At 42.5% G+C, this 15,810-nt stretch overlaps 1 protein-coding gene across 1 annotated transcript in view; it reads right to left on the bottom strand.

Moving 5' to 3' along the window:
- ATAD2B (ATPase family AAA domain containing 2B) overlaps nt 1-15,810 on the bottom strand; it is a 180,933-nt gene that overhangs the window by 129,994 nt on the left and 35,129 nt on the right. Inside the window, 3 exon segments of the mRNA XM_043510164.1 lie at nt 6,677-6,752; nt 8,141-8,257; nt 15,414-15,522. Coding sequence (XP_043366099.1) covers nt 6,677-6,752; nt 8,141-8,257; nt 15,414-15,522 — 302 coding nt within the window.

Raw genomic sequence — 15,810 nt, 5'->3', positions numbered from 1 at the left:
CTTTGATGGGATGTTAGATGGGGTGGGATCTGAGTAACTACAGAGAATTCTTTCCTGAGTATCTGGCTAGTGAATCTTGCCCACACGCTCAGGGTTCAGCTGATCGCCATATTTGGGGTCGGGAAGGAATTTTCCTCCAGGGCAGATTAGAAGAGGCCCTGGGGGGTTTTTGCCTTCCTCTGTAGCATGGGACATGGGTCACTTGCTGGAGGATTCTCTGCACCTTGAAGTCTTTCAACCATGATTTGAGGACTTCAATAGCTCAGACACAGGTGAGAGATTTATTGCAGGAGTGGGTGGGTGAGATTCTGTGGCCTGCATTGTGCAGAAGGTCTGACTACATGATCATAATGGTCTCTTCTGACCTTAATATCCATGAGTCTATGATGTGGTGTGATTTTTGGTTTAACTGACCATTAGTTCAGTTTGCCTGAGTGGCAAGATAGACTGGAGAGTCTAAAGGGATTGACTGTGACTCCATGATAAGACTGGTATAGCTAATGATCCAACCAGACAACCAAATTCAGTGATGAATCCTGCTCACGTGCCACCAGAGGCACGTTGCACATAAGCTAAGACTACATGTTACCGGCTTGATGAAATTCAATTGTAGAAAGTACCACCAGCTTGGGATGTCTGCCCTGTTTTCTGGTTGCCTGCCTCAGGGCAGACTCTCTCAGTTGTGAGCCACTGCAGAGAGCAAAAATAGTTTGTTGGGATCTCTGAGCCATCTGGGACTAGTTGAGCTTTCTCTTGTAGATGGGTGGATAACAGTATGGAAATATATGCATCTTGAAGGTTGCGGGCTGAAAACCAATCCTCTTACTCTAGTAACAGGATCACCACCGCAGGTGTCACCATTTTGAACTTCTGTGCATTCATATAGGTGTGGAGTAGCCTCAAAACTGGGATAGGTCTCCAACCTCCATGCTTTTTTGGTACCAGGAAATATCTTGAATAAACCCCTTTCCTCTGTGGTGCATGGGGTTTGGTTCTATAGCTCCCAAGTGTGAGAGCGCTTATTCCTTGACGAAACAAATTCTCATGAGAGTGGTCTCTGAAAACCACAGGGAAGGGGGGTATGTTGGTTAAAGTGGATGGTATATCCTGTTGAGATGATCTCCAAAACCCACTTGTCTGTAGTGACTGACTCCCAAGCCCTCCTGAAGTGGTAAAGACAGTCACTGAAGGGAGGAAGGCAAGTGACTCAGTGCAGCTGAAGAGAATGAAGATGGTAGTTCAGGCCCTCAACCAGCTGTCAAAATTGCTGCTTGGAGGTGGAAGGGTGTGATGTGGGAGGCTCAGAAATAGACTGTTTCCTTCGCTGGAATCTGCGTCTCTTTTGATGCTGTTTACATGGCTTCCAGGAGGTAAGGAATTGAACAGGATGGGATCTCTGAGCTGTCTGGAACTAGTTGAGCTTTCTCTTGTAGGTGGGTGTATAAATACCAAGAGAAAGTAAGGTATCCCTAGAGTCCTAACATTTGCAGAGATTTGTCCATGCTGTCCACAAACAACTTAGACCCATCAAAAGGAAGGTGCTCCACATTTATTCTGGACCTCTTTTGGAAATCTGAAGAGGTCAAGCCAGAATGCCCTTCTCATAACTACCACTACAGTGATCAAATGGGCGGCAGTATCAGCAGCATCGAGGGAGGCTTGTAGACATGTTCTGGCAAGTAGCTGGTCCTCTGCAATAACTGCGTTAAGTTGATCCCTGAGCTCTGCTGGTAGGTGGCCAACAAAAGAGTTCATTTTGGTATAGTTTTGTGATTGTATTTTGCCATTTGCACCTGGTAAATGGCAATTCTAAATTGGAAGCACACTGAGGAATATGATCTTTTTCATGAGGCATATTTTTAGCGTAGTGCCTCCTTTCATGTTCATTATCTGCATCGACTGCCAAAGAGATAGGTGAGGGATGAGAAAATAAAAATTTGGAGTCCTCTGCTGGGACATAATACTTCTTATCCACCCTCCTGCATACAGTAGCTGGAGTGTGCCAGACGATCTTCTCTGGGTCCAGAAGAGCATCACTGACAGGCAAAGCTAAGGGGGTAGAAGCGGGTGAATAGAGGATATCAAGCAGCTTATGATGAGGTTCTTTAACCTCCTTGAGAGAGAACTGCAAGGAGTCAGCAATTCTCTTGACCAGGCCCTGGAACTGCTTAAAATCATCCACCAAGGATGGAGGAAGAATCGTAATAGCTTCATCTGGAGAGGATGATTAAATGTTGGCTGCAGGAGAGACCTCTTCATCAGTACTAGCATCCTGCTCCTCAGAAGATTCCTTTTGAGGGTTGTGTCTCTGGAGGGAGCAAGTGATGCAGGTTACCTCTCTCTGTGAGGAGTAATGGTTAGGGCCCTACCAAATTCACGGCCACGAAATACACGTCACATATTGTGAAATCTGGTCTCCCTCTCTGAAATCTGGTCTTGTGTGCTTTTACCCTATACTATACCGATTTCACCGGGGAAAGACTAGAGTTTCTCAAATTGGAGGTCCTGACCCAAAAAGAAAGTTGCAGGGGGTGGGGAGGTCGCAAGGTTCTTTCAGGGGGGATTGTGGTATTGCCACCCTTATTTCTGTGCTGACTTCAGAGCTGAGTGGCTGGAGAGTGGCAGCTGTTGGCTCTCTGAAGGCAGTGCCCAGCCAGCAGCCATGCAGAAGCAAGGGTGGCAATGCCATACCATGCCATTCTTACTTCTGTGCAGCTGCTGGTGGTGGCTCTTCCTTTGAGCTGGGCTCCCAGCCAGCACCGCCATCTGCAGCAGCACATAAGTAAGGAGAGCAGTATCGCAATCCCTCCTACAATAACCTTGCGACCCCCCCAAACTCCTTTTTGGCTCAGGACCCCTACAATTACAACTCTGTGAAATTTCAGATTTAAATAGCTGAAATCATGAAAATTGCTATTTTTAAAATCCTAGGACTGTGAAATTGACCAAAATGGACCATGAATTTGGTAGAGCCCTACTGATGCTCAATGCCCTGGAGAATTGTTGGCTATGGGACCTTTGGCTGGCCTAATATAGCCAAGAAGGAGGTGCGTAAGGTGGAGGTGGCACCCACAGGTGCTCATACCAGCGACATGTTGGTTGGAAACTTGTACCATGAGAAGTTATAGTTTCATCAGAGACTTCTGGAAAGGGGCCTCTATAGGAGTGAGAGAACCCTGAGTTGATATTTGAGACACCAAGGCAAAGTTTTCATCAGCATCCTTTTTCTCAAACTCACTCTGGAGCGCCTGGAGATCTGAGGTGAAACCGTTGTTACCAGCGAACTTCAGGTGATCTTTATGTTCTCAGTACTGACAGCATGTTGGAGCTGAGCAGTAGAGAATCGGGTGTCCCCTCAGATAAAGCCAGGTCTCAGGGAAAATGGAACTCCTGCGAGTGTGTCATGGGTACTGAGTCTGTGGTCTCCATCAAGGTGATGGTAGCTGAAGGCACTAACAGTACCATGGGTCTCGGGTGCTCCAAGGGAAGTGTTTTCGTAGCCCGAGAGGGCTTCTTCAATATCGAGGAAGACACCCAAGTCTGTTAACAGTACTAATGACCAAAGAAAGCTTTGCAGTCTTTCAGTCTAGCAGCGCCCTGGGTACTTGAGGAACCAGCAGCCTCATGGGTACCTGATTGGAGAGCAGATGGTGCCGGAGTAGCTGAAGATGACAGACAGACAGACAGACAGACAGACAGACAGACAATCTCGCCTTTTTAGAGGTAGATTCCCTACCTGGTGAGCCCAGGGCATGGCCCTTGGAGGACTTCTGTGAGGAGTTTTGCATCTTCCTCTTAAATGCCCTGGAGGAGTGGGGCTCCAATATCATGGAAGCAGAAGATTTGCTTGGAGACTGGTATACAGGGGGGAACCTCTTGGCCCAGGTCAGAAGCCAGGCGTAAAGAGCTCTCGGACATGAGAAGACAAAGTTTTATCTCCCTGTTTTTTCTGGCTCTGTATTTCAGTGCCAGACAGATGTGCATTTCCCAAAGGCAACAGATGCAGCAGGCGTGCCCATCACTTACCAGGATCACCTCCCAGCACACAGAGACAGATAACATTTGAAGCTGGGAGAACTGGGTAGAACATCCCAGTGAACAAGAACTGCTAACTAGTATCTATCTAAATATAATATATAATAGAGATTTTTTTTAAAATTTTTAAAACTAGGAAGCTAAAACTACTACTAAAACTAAATAACTAAACCAGGGGTTCTCAAACTTCATTGCACCGTGACTCCCTTTTGACAATAAAAATTACTTCATGACCTCAGGAGGGGGGACCGAAGTTTGAGCCTGACCAAGCCCCACTGCCCTGGGTGGGAGGGCCAATGCTGAAGCTCAAGGGCTTCAGCCCCAGGCAGGGGGCCTGCAACCAGAGTCCTGCCACCGAGGGCTGAAGCCCCAGGCATTAAGTCTAAGCCAGTCCTGGCAACCCCATTCAAAGGGAGTTGCAACCCACTTTGGGGTCCCGACCCACAGTTTGAGAACCGCTGAACTAAACTAATGCTAATAACTACTACCACTAACTACCAGAATAAGAAATGAGGGCAACGTTTAGGAAATCTCAATGGGGATAACTGCCAGAGCTCCCGTCTCAGACCGAAGTGGTTGAGAAGAAACTGAGGCGGGTCATCAGTGCAGTTTACATAACAATGACATGGGGCACGGGCTTAACTAGCACACATACACAGGCCAAATGGACACTGCTATGAGAAATTTCCGATCAGAGGCATAAGGGGAGCTAGCAAACACAGAGTGGAGCACTCATAGGGACACTACTCAAAGAAGAGCATCTGTTCAAGAAATGCTTTGTCATCATTTCATTTAAAGAGATAAAATAACTTGACTGAAACTAATGGACAAAATCCTTTTTAAAATCAGGTCTTTAAAAACTACATTTTTTCATCTTACAAACACAGGAAATTATTAAAACTGAAAGAATTTTAAGCATTATTTATTTGTTTCCCATATTCACACTCTACTCTTCTGTTAGCTTGGACAAGAAAAAGAAAACTGCCAATTTCAATGTGGTCTACAATCAGTTTCTACTTCATTTCACTTAAAAGGTAGAACAGGATCATGATATTGTATCTGGGTTGCAAACACCACAGGAGGCCTTTTTGTTTAAAAAAATATTCTATTAATTTAAGTTCGTAGAAAGCTCATTTTTACAAACTAAGATCAGGCTCTAATTGTGTGCCTAAGTTTACAAAAAAATTGCTCAAGGCTTTGGAGTTCAACTTACTATACACCAGGTTTACCTGGCAATAGAGCAGGTCAAAAAAACAAAATAAAATGTAAACAAAATCTTTTCTGTTTATTGAAATTGGATCAACTCTAGTTGGAAGAAATTTTAACTAGAACAGAACAGAAAACACTATTGCTTTTTTTTAAATGGTATTTTATTTCCCTTATTTCTTCAGTACAGAGGGAAATTTGCTGCTTTAAAAGATAAACAGGCTGTGGGACTATAAAATTGCAGTGTAGATGTTCGGGCTTGGCACTATCGGGTCCCAGAGCCCAGGTTCCAGCCCATGCATCTACACTGCAATTTTATAGTCCCAGAACCCGAGCCCCATGAGCCCAAGTCAGCTGACACAGGCCAACCACGGGTGTTTTATTGCAGTGTAGACATACTCTAATATAGCACTATTAGAGACTGCTACAGTATACAAATACACAGCTCTTTCAAAGAACCTGCATCACACCCGCAAGTCCAGTCTTGGGCCTCTCCTGAGCTGAATGCTAATCACACAAAACTTCTACATGGCATTATGATACAACCATGACATTTATTTTCATTTGTTTCCCAATCAGAATGTGATCCTAAGGCACAATCCAAGACTCATGTATTCATGTGATCAAACTAAGGAATTAAATGCCTCGGAAAGTGGTTGATGCCAACGAAGTACTTAAAATTCAGTATGGGACTGGATATTTATAAGGCTATCAAGAATATCTAGATTTGTTACAATTAATAACAATCTTGGAAGGGATATTAAACCTTGTGCTTCAGGGCTTAAGAACAGGATGAGACCTATGGTGAGGTCAGGTTATCCCAAATCCACCTACTGCAACGTTCTTACACCTTCTTCTGAAGCATCTGGTGCTGAGCTACTGTCAAGAGACAGGATACTGGACTAGAAGGACCTTGGTCTGTTCCAGTCTCGTAATTCCTATGTTCCTATATACTTCTGCAATTAAAAGTTTTATTTCACACTAGACTGCTTCATACCATTATTCAGATTAATTAACCATCTTCCCATGAAAGTATTCAGCAATCATTGTATTTATAACACCTTGATGCTATTATACAGATTTCTTTTTATTAAACATAGGAAAATGCAGCTAAATTGGTCTTCAATTATTTTCAGACAATACGAGAAAGAACAGGTTACAAACAGAAGATCTTTTTAAAAAAAAAAAAAAAAAAAAAAAAAAAAAACAGACAGACAGACTTAGGCTCCAAATCTGCAATGAGCTTTTCTATCTTACATAGGTTTTGGATGAACACAGGAGTCCACCTACATGAAGCTTACTGCAGAATGAGAACCTTACTTCTGATTCTTTGGGTTTAATAAGTACCACCCAGGGACAGAAAGTTTCAAAATACAACAAAATATGCTGAGGGAACACAAATGTCTTCCACCTAGAAAAAGTTTGTGATATTTACCTGATATGGCTTCTTCTTGCAGGAGATCTGTGAATATCAAACAGTGCATTTTCCCTCTTTTTTTGATGAGCTGGCACTGAGCAAAAAAGGTAACAGGCTTGAAACATCAAATACAAATCAAATACAAAAAAGGGTAACCACATGACAATCTACTTAAATGAAAACAAGTTGTTTTGTTTTTTAAAAGACAAATCTATACAAAAAAGTGCCTATCTTGAGCTCTAGGTGACTTTGCCGAAAATTAGAAATACCTCACCCAAAACCCAGCAAATAAGACCATAATGAAAATAAGCCCATATATATCCCTCTTCCTCACAATCCTCATCTTTTATTGTGACCCTGTCTCTCCAAAAGCCACATGAAGAAATGGGCTTTGCAGCATGCCCTCACTGTCAGAAAATTTGGATTATTTCAGATCAAGGGAAGGAATGAAAAAGATAGAATGGTCTTTATGAGGGGCCTCCATTACCAGTTCCATCTGTTTTCAAACTCCTCAGCTGATTGCAGCTGTCACAATATAGCAGAGATAGAGAGGTGGTTTTTCAAATAAGCAGAATTCATGCCACCACATTCTGCAACAGCTTCAGTTTCCATGTTGTTTTAAGGTGTACCCTTATGTGCAGTGCACAGTGGTGGTTTAATTATGAAGTGATATATGCATGAACAGCAGCAAGATCTACATCCAAAAGAAATAGTTGCACTCTCTTATCTAGACGAAGACTGGAAAATGCTGCTTGTGATAAACTAACAGCACCAACGGACTCAACACTATCCCCAGTTACACACTCTAGTTATGAATGGTGGGCACACAAACTCACTAAGACGAACAAACTTAACCATCACCATTATCTTCCATTCTGATTTCCCCAACCTACCAGGATCTCCATTTCCTTATCTAGATTGAGCTTTAACCAGTTAGCTCTTATCTATGTCCTCATCTTCGCCAGACTCTGAGCCAGGCATGCAACAGCAGTAGGTAGGTCAGATTAGATAGTTATAGAACTGGTAACACCACCACACTGAATATACCACAGTCTATGTTTCATTAACCTTCTCAGATGCCCCGTATACACGTTGAACAAAAGGGGAAGCATGATGCAACCCCATGGAACTCTGCATAGACGCTCCTTTAGGGATGAAGAGCAATTATCCCAATTCTCTCCCCTTGTCCATTGTTCTGACCAAGGCAACACAACAGAGCAAAAGCGTGTGACCTTTGGCAAGTTATTTAACAAGTCCGTGGCAGGTGGAATAAAAACCTTCATTTCCTCATGTCCAATTGCATGCTTTAACAATCTGACAATGTTTATTCAGTAACCCAGAGAAACCAGAGCAAAACAATTACAATACTTAACAGTGAAAAATGTATGGTATCTTTGAGCTCTACCAAAGAGCAAGTCCAGCTAAAAGAGACATTAAAATCAATACGAGTAGAAAGGTCATCTTATGGGCCTGATTCCTTACCTATTGGAGGTGCCTGGTACCTTTCCACAGTTTTTCTTTGCCTTAGATTATAAGGTCGATCATTTTCTTCTCCTTCTGCCTCTTCTACTTCTATATCTCCATCTTCCTCTTGAGATTCTAGAAAGAAAAAGCAAAAACACATTTTGAACAGTTCTATTACTTTATTTCAGAGCAACCTTGCCCCTCTCATGCTCTAAATAAATCCACAAAATAAATTCTAAATGCATAAGGATCATTTTCTTCACTAATTAGAACCACCATTGGGGGAAATCTGCAGGATGTTTTGCCAAATTTCCTACTGGCTTCTATAGGATTTGATTTTTTTTTTTTTAAAATCAGCAGGATATAATAATAATAAATGTAGTAGATTTCTACATATTTACAAAGTAGTTTTACATAAAATTACAGGTTTCAGAGTAGCAGCCGTGTTAGTCTGTATTCACAAAAAGAAAAGGAGTACTTGTGGCATCTTAGAGACTAACAAATTTATTAGAGCATAAGCTTTCGTGAGCTACAGCTCACTTCATCGGATGAAGTGAGCTGTAGCTCACGAAAGCTTATGCTCTAATAAATTTGTTAGTCTCTAAGGTGCCACAAGTACTCCTTTTCTTTTTACATAAAATTAGTTTATTTTATCCAGTTGGGGGGGTGTTTTGTTTTTCACTTTAATAATAATAATCCCTTACCTACTTGATATATGTGGCTGGTAAAATGAAGGCAGCTGGAAGACTAAAGAAGTTAGCCAGCTGGTGAGCATTTGTGGGGCACTTTTGTGTTACTGCTACTGATTAACTTTGGTGGGGGAAGGGGACAAAAGAGAAGGACTTTCTGTGCTGGGAACTTGTTGGCGAGCGTGGTAGGACTCTGGGTTGGATGCTATGTTTTGAAATCTAGGTTTGGTTGCTGAATGTCTGAAGAAGGTTGCCCTGCAGTTAGGTGAGTCAGCACCTGATTTCTAGCAGGGCTCTTTGAAGGGCTCTAGCTGGGCTCTTTGAAGAGAAAGAGCAGTTCAGTTTTTTGTGAACAGGCCAGTGATTACAGACAGCTGAGTGTGATGGGTGGAGTCACCCATTACAGCTGTGTGTAAGGCCCAGGCTTTAACAAGCATGCAAGCTCCAAATGGCTGGTAAAACACAGGGCTGGTGATGCAAAGGGAGTTAGCCAGATGGTATTTCTGGATCACTTCTGTCTTATTGCTATTGATTAACTTTGACCACTACCCCATGTCGCTCATCCATGTGGGCACTAATGATACTACCAGGTATGACCCTGAGCAGATCAGCAGTGACTACAGGACTCTGGGAGCAAGGGTGAAGGTTGTGTTCTTGTCCATCTTCATGGCTGAAGGTAAGGTCGCAGACAGGGGGACATACATCCTGGAGATGAATGCATGTTGACACCATCTGTGCAACCAGGAAGCTTTCTCAACCATGAATGCTATTCCACGAAGGAGGACTGCTGAAAGGAGATGCGGTCCACCTACCAAGAAGGGAAAGAGCATCTTCAAGCCCCAACTCACCCACACACATACAGCACATATTACCCAACATGGAGAGAATTTTGAGCCCTGACAAAACCGGCTTTCAACAAGGCCATAGCACAATTGACCAAGTACTCATGATGACCACATTTGTTGAAAATGGCTTCCAGAGAAACTTGAAAACAGGTGCTGTTTTCATCGATCTAACAGCAGCATACGAAACGGTATGGCACACTGGCCTGCTCGTGAAGGTATCACAGGTCCTGCTACCTTGGGTTACAGGCATCATTGAACTGTTCCTCCGAAATAGGCAATTCAGAGTCCATATGGGGGAGAAGAGGAGTGCTTGGAGACAAAGCAATGGGATACCTCCCAGGGCTCTGTGCTTTCTCCAATCCTGTTCAACCTAAGTTTACATCAATGACCCGCCAACAACAGAGTCACAAAAGTTCATTTACGCAGACAACATCAGTTGCGGTACCCAAGCCCGGACATTCCACGAGCTTGATGCCACCTTAAACCGGGACATGACAAAGTTAGCTGACCACTGTTAGACTTGGCGTCTCCAGTCAAGCATCATAAAAACAGTCTCCAGTGTGTTCCATCTTCATCATGCCAGTGCAACCAGAGAACTGAAGGTTTATCTGAATGGTCAGAAGGTGAAGCATGAAGTAGAACCAGTCTATCTAGATATGACTTTAGACTGCACACTGAGTTACCATGTCCACGTGAAGAAGACAGCAGCTAAAGTTAAGACGTGCAACGATTTTCTTAGCAAACTGGCAGGTTCATCATGGGGTGCTCTAACTTTGCAGATGTCAGCTCTTGCCACCTCATATTCGGTGGCCAAGTACTGCACACCAGTTGGAGTTGATCATCACACACCAAACTGGTGGATACACAATTACATGCTGCCATGAATATCATCTCAGCATCCTGCATCCAACTCCACTCTTGTGGTTTCCAGTTCTGAGCAATATCACTCCTCCTCCTATCAGACGAGAGGTTGCCACTGGCAAGTTACTGGAGAAAGAACGCGCCAACCCAAGCCTGCCCCTGCACAATGACCTTTTTAAAACTACCAGCTGCACGTTGTTGTCACGTCACCCATTATGGTCTCATCTGCCACGCTAGGATGTGAGGGCAGAAACACTCTGGCAAGAGGAATGAATATCTGTTATAATCCCCAACCAGTCCCTCGTTGCAGACCCCACAATTTGCCCTCCTGGTTTTGACCTGCCCCATCACCTATCGTCCCTATTGAACAGGTTCCGAACTGGGCAAGGTCTCTGTGCAACCAACTAGTATCGCTGGGGCCTTCATGACAGCCCTTTGTGCAGCTGCATCACAACACAGATGATGATGCACATTGTCGATGAATGCCTGCTGACTAGGTTTAGTAACAGTCTAGAAGAACTGCATCAAGCCACTGAAATGCCATTGCTTGGCTAGACGACTATGCACATGCTAAATAATTAAGCGAGGAAAGCTCTAAAGTAGGTTCAAAGAAGACAGATGACAAAAGCCCACAGGTAAGCATAAAAAAAGGCAACTAACAGAAGGCTAGATGTTTGGGGGAACTTCATGGGGGGGCGGCATAGAAAATTACAGTAGGATCTCAGGCGCAACAAGAGAATAATCAGCATGGGAATCTGCTCAAATCTCAGATGTCAACACATATGCCAAGGGTATGGGCAATAAACAGGAAGAACTGGAAATATAAATACATAGGCTAAATTATGACTTAACTGGCAGCATAGTGACTTGGTGGGATAAAAGTCATGACTGGAATATTGGTATAGAGCAGTATAGCTAGGAAGACAAGGCAGAGAAAAAGGGAGGAGGTGTTGCAAGAATATATACACTTGCTCCGAAGTCAAGGAGGAGGTTGAGACACAGATCAGCTGAAAGTCTCTGGGTAAAGACAAAAGGGGAAAAAATATTGATCGTCTCATGGAAGGGGGTCTACAGTAGACACCAAATTAAAAAGAGGAGGCAGATGAGGCATTTGAACAACAGAAATATCTAAACCACAAGACCCAGAAGCAGTGAGGGACTTTAAGTACTCAGAATCTGTTTGAAAAGTAATACAGCAACACACAAAATGTCCAATAAGTTCTTGGCATGCACAGGGAATAACATTTGGGGGAGGGGGGGAACAAAGGATGAATAACCAGATAAGTCAAAAATAGCTGCCTGATTCTGACCAACAGAGAGAAATTCATTGCGAATCTGAAGGTGGAAGGCAATTTTGGTGAAAGTGATCATGAAATGATGATTTCATTATTCTAAGGAGAAAGGGAGGAGTGAGAGCGGCAGAATTAGGATAGTGAAAATCAAAAAAGCAGATTTTAACAAACTCAGAGAATTAATAGGCAAGGTTCCATGAGATGAAAATCTAAGGGAAAAGGGAGATTCGGAGACCTGGCAGTTTCTCAAGGAGTCAACATTACTGGCACAACTGCAAATCATCCCGATGCAAAAGAAAGAAAGGAAGAATAGTAAGATGACAATCTGGCTCCATCAGGAGCTCTTAAATGACATGCAAATCACAAAGGAATCCTATAAGACGTGAAAACATGGACAAATTGTTAGGATGGAGCACAAAAGAATAGCACAAGCATGTTGGAACAAAATCAGAAAGGCTAAGACACAAAATGAGTTGCACCTTGCAAGGAACAAAGAAGACAATAAGAAGAGGGGTTTTTTTTAAAATACATTAGGAACAAGAGAATGATGAGGGAAAGAGTAGCGAGGAAATAGTTAACAACTGATCAAGAAAGCTGAAGTGTTCACTAAAAAGGTTAATGAGGAGTAGATACTCAGCACAATTAATATTAAAAAAATAGGGAGGGAATGCAAGCCAAAACAGTAAACGAACAGTTTAAAGAATATTTAGATAAATTAAATGTATTCTAGTTGGCAGGGCCTGATGAAATTCATCCTAGGATACTTAAGGCACTAGATGAAACAATCTTAAAACCATTAAGAATTATCTTCAAGAACTCATGGAGGACAGTGAGGTCCCAGCAGACTGACAAACATAGTATATCTTTTGGAACAAAGAGGATCTGGAGATTTATAGACCAATCAGCCTAACTTTCATACCTGGAGAAATATTTGAACAATTTTTTAAACAATCAGTTTGTAAGCACCCAGAGGATGATAAGGTTATAAGGAATAGCCAGCATGGATTCGTCAAGAACAAATCATGCCAAATCAACCCAATTTCCTTCTTTGACCAGGTTAGTGGCCCAATGGATGGGGATGAAGCAGAAGATGTGATATATCTTGATTTCAGTAACACTTTTCACAGTCCCACATGACATTCTCATAAGCAAACTAGGGAAAAGTGGTCTACATGACATTACTATACAGTGGGTGCAACTGGTTGAAAGACCATAGTCAAAGAGCAGTTATCAATGGTTCACTGGGAAAGCATATGAAATAGGGTCCCCCACGGGTCAGTACCGGGTCTGGTAGTATTCAATATTTTCATTAATTACTTGGATAATGGAACAGAGAGTATGCTTATAAAATATGCAGCTAACAGCAAGCTGTGAGGGGTTCCAAGCACTTTAAAAAACTGGATTAGAATTCAAAACGACCTTGACAACTTGGAAAATTTTTCTGAATTCAGCAAGAGGAAATTCAGTAAAGGTAAGTGCAACATACTTGCTTTAGAAAGGAAAAATAAAAAATTCACAGCTACAAAATGGCTAGGTAGTAGTACTGCTGTGATAAAATAAGAATGTTCTTAATGTCTTCTCTGAATTCTGCGTGCGTGCTTCATTTTTCCCAATGTATTACTCAAGTATCTAGGTGGAAGGATAAGAGTGTGTGATCACTGCAGCGACCCCCCAGACTACCGAATGGCTGCCTTGGCACAAAGAATGGCCAACACTTTGGATCATTGCAACCAAGGGCCAGAGCCTATCTTCTGCAAGGAGCCAAAGGTGTTGGAGAACAAAGACTAGGTGACCTGTTTGCTTGGGAAAGAAAACGCAGGAGGTGGGGCAGCTGGGCATGACTGAGGCTGGGCTGCTGGAAGGAGTCCGTCTGCTGGTTTAGGAGTCAGAAGAAGAGCCCAGGGCTCTGGAGCCCCTCAAGATGGACTTTGCTGCAACTTCCTGGCTTCTGGTGTTAACAAGATCTGTTCTACGCTGTGTTCCCGACGACTAATAAACCCTTCTGTTTTACAACACTGGCAGAGAGTCACTGCTGACTGCAAAGTTGGGGTACATTGCCCTTTGTGGGTGTGTAAGGCTTCCCCAGGTGTCCCACCCAGGTAGACTCACTGTGGGAAGCTCACAGTGTGAACAGGGGTGCTGAGTGCTCCAATGTCAAACCCAGGAAACGCTGAAGCCAGGGAGGCTTCTTGCCCTGGGCAGTGTGCACCCTGAGAGGAGACACATTACACTATAATCCTAACTGGCTTCATTCAGAGTACTGAAACTGTAACTCCGTGCCAGCAGCTGAAAAGGATGGGAGAGTTATAGTGGATCAAAAACTGAATACGAGTCAACATGTGCTGCAGTTGCAAAAAAGGCTAATACTTTGGGTGTATTAACAAGCGTATTGAATGCAAGATACAGGAGGTAACTGTGCTGCTCTATTCAGCATTGGTGAGACTGCACCTGCAGTACAGTGTTCAATTCTGGGCACAACACTTAGGAAAGATGTCAATAAACTGGAGTGTCCAGAGGACAGCAAATAAAATGATAAAAGGTTTAGAAAACTTAAAGTAAGAGGAAAGATTAAGAGAATTGGGTATGTTGAATCTTGAGAAAAGACGACTGAGCAGGGACCTAATAACAGTCTTCAAATATGTTAAGAACTATTATAAAGAGGACAGTGATCAACTGTTCTCCATGTCCACTGAAGTAGAACAAGTAGTAAGAGGCTTAAGCTGCAGCAAGGGAAATTTAGGGTAAATATTAGGAAAATCTTTAACTATGAGGATAGTTACGCTCTGAAATAGCCTTCCAAGAGCTACTGTGAAATCCCCATCATTGGATGTTTTTAAGAACACATTGGACAAACACTCGTCGGGGATGGTCTAAATTTACTTGGTCTCGCCTCAGCGCAGGGGATTGGTCTTGATGACCTCACTAGATCCCTTCTGACCATACAATTCTATGATTTCCAAAAACCTAGAATACCTTTGCCCTTCTTTTCATTCTCCCAAAATTCCTATGATAATCAAGAGAAATCAAATTTTTGATAAAATACTAAAGTAATTACAACTTCAAAATTTGCAGCCTAATTCCTATTTAAAGCTCTTTGAAAGAAACCTAAACACACAGGCTAAAGATATCAGCTGGATGTTTCTTCTAAAATAATCACTATTATAACAGTTAATATTATTTAAATTGCCTCCACTGAGTTTCAGAATTTACACTACCCAGAGCAACTGTTTCAGTTCTAAGATACAGGAAATCTGGTTTAAATTCTTCCATATTTGTAATGCCAATTTAACGAAAACTTTTTTCTTTTAAACAAAAGCTTTAGTTCGTTTGTGATCCACTATAACTCTCGGATCCTTTTCAGCAGTATAGTGAAAACCTGCGGACACCATGTATCTTTGCTAAAGAGCAGAATTTCTATATTGTGAATTTCCAATGGCCCTGTTCATTTTCTATTAAGCAAAAGCAAATTATTACTAATTCTCTGTACTACAGTACAGTAGTACTGTGCAATATTTGTATCAATACACCAGCTATTTTAAGCAGTCATTTCTTCTAAACGGTAAGTTTCAAATGAAACCCTGTAGTTAATCTGTACAATCCATACCTTCTTCTTCCCCTTCAGTGGACACTTCGTGATGGTTCTGAATTCCATAGCTATTTCTTCTCAGTGATTTCCGCCTTCTCTTCACTCGAGAATACATATCCATGTTTTCCTTGAACAAAATGAATTTGCTCATTAATCAATGGAAAGTAGTGCTTTCCATCTTCCATGTGCTTTACCAACAAATAACCCTGAGAGGTAGGTTAAGTATTCACATTTTACAAATGAGGAGGATTGAGGAATAAATGACTCTCCCAGGGCCACAGATTGTGTCAATGTCAAAGCCTGTGTTTAGAACTCAGGCCATCATGGTGCCTAGTCCTGTTTTTGGACCACTAAACCATGCTTCCCCTCCAATTTAACAACACTAGCACGGTATGAGAATGCGTCAGTCAATTCC

This window comes from Dermochelys coriacea, chromosome 3, assembly GCF_009764565.3.
Source record: "Dermochelys coriacea isolate rDerCor1 chromosome 3, rDerCor1.pri.v4, whole genome shotgun sequence".
NCBI classification, from domain to species: domain Eukaryota; kingdom Metazoa; phylum Chordata; order Testudines; family Dermochelyidae; genus Dermochelys; species Dermochelys coriacea.
Note: the sequence above shows the minus strand (reverse complement) of the source record. Positions and strands in the feature narration are given on the sequence as shown.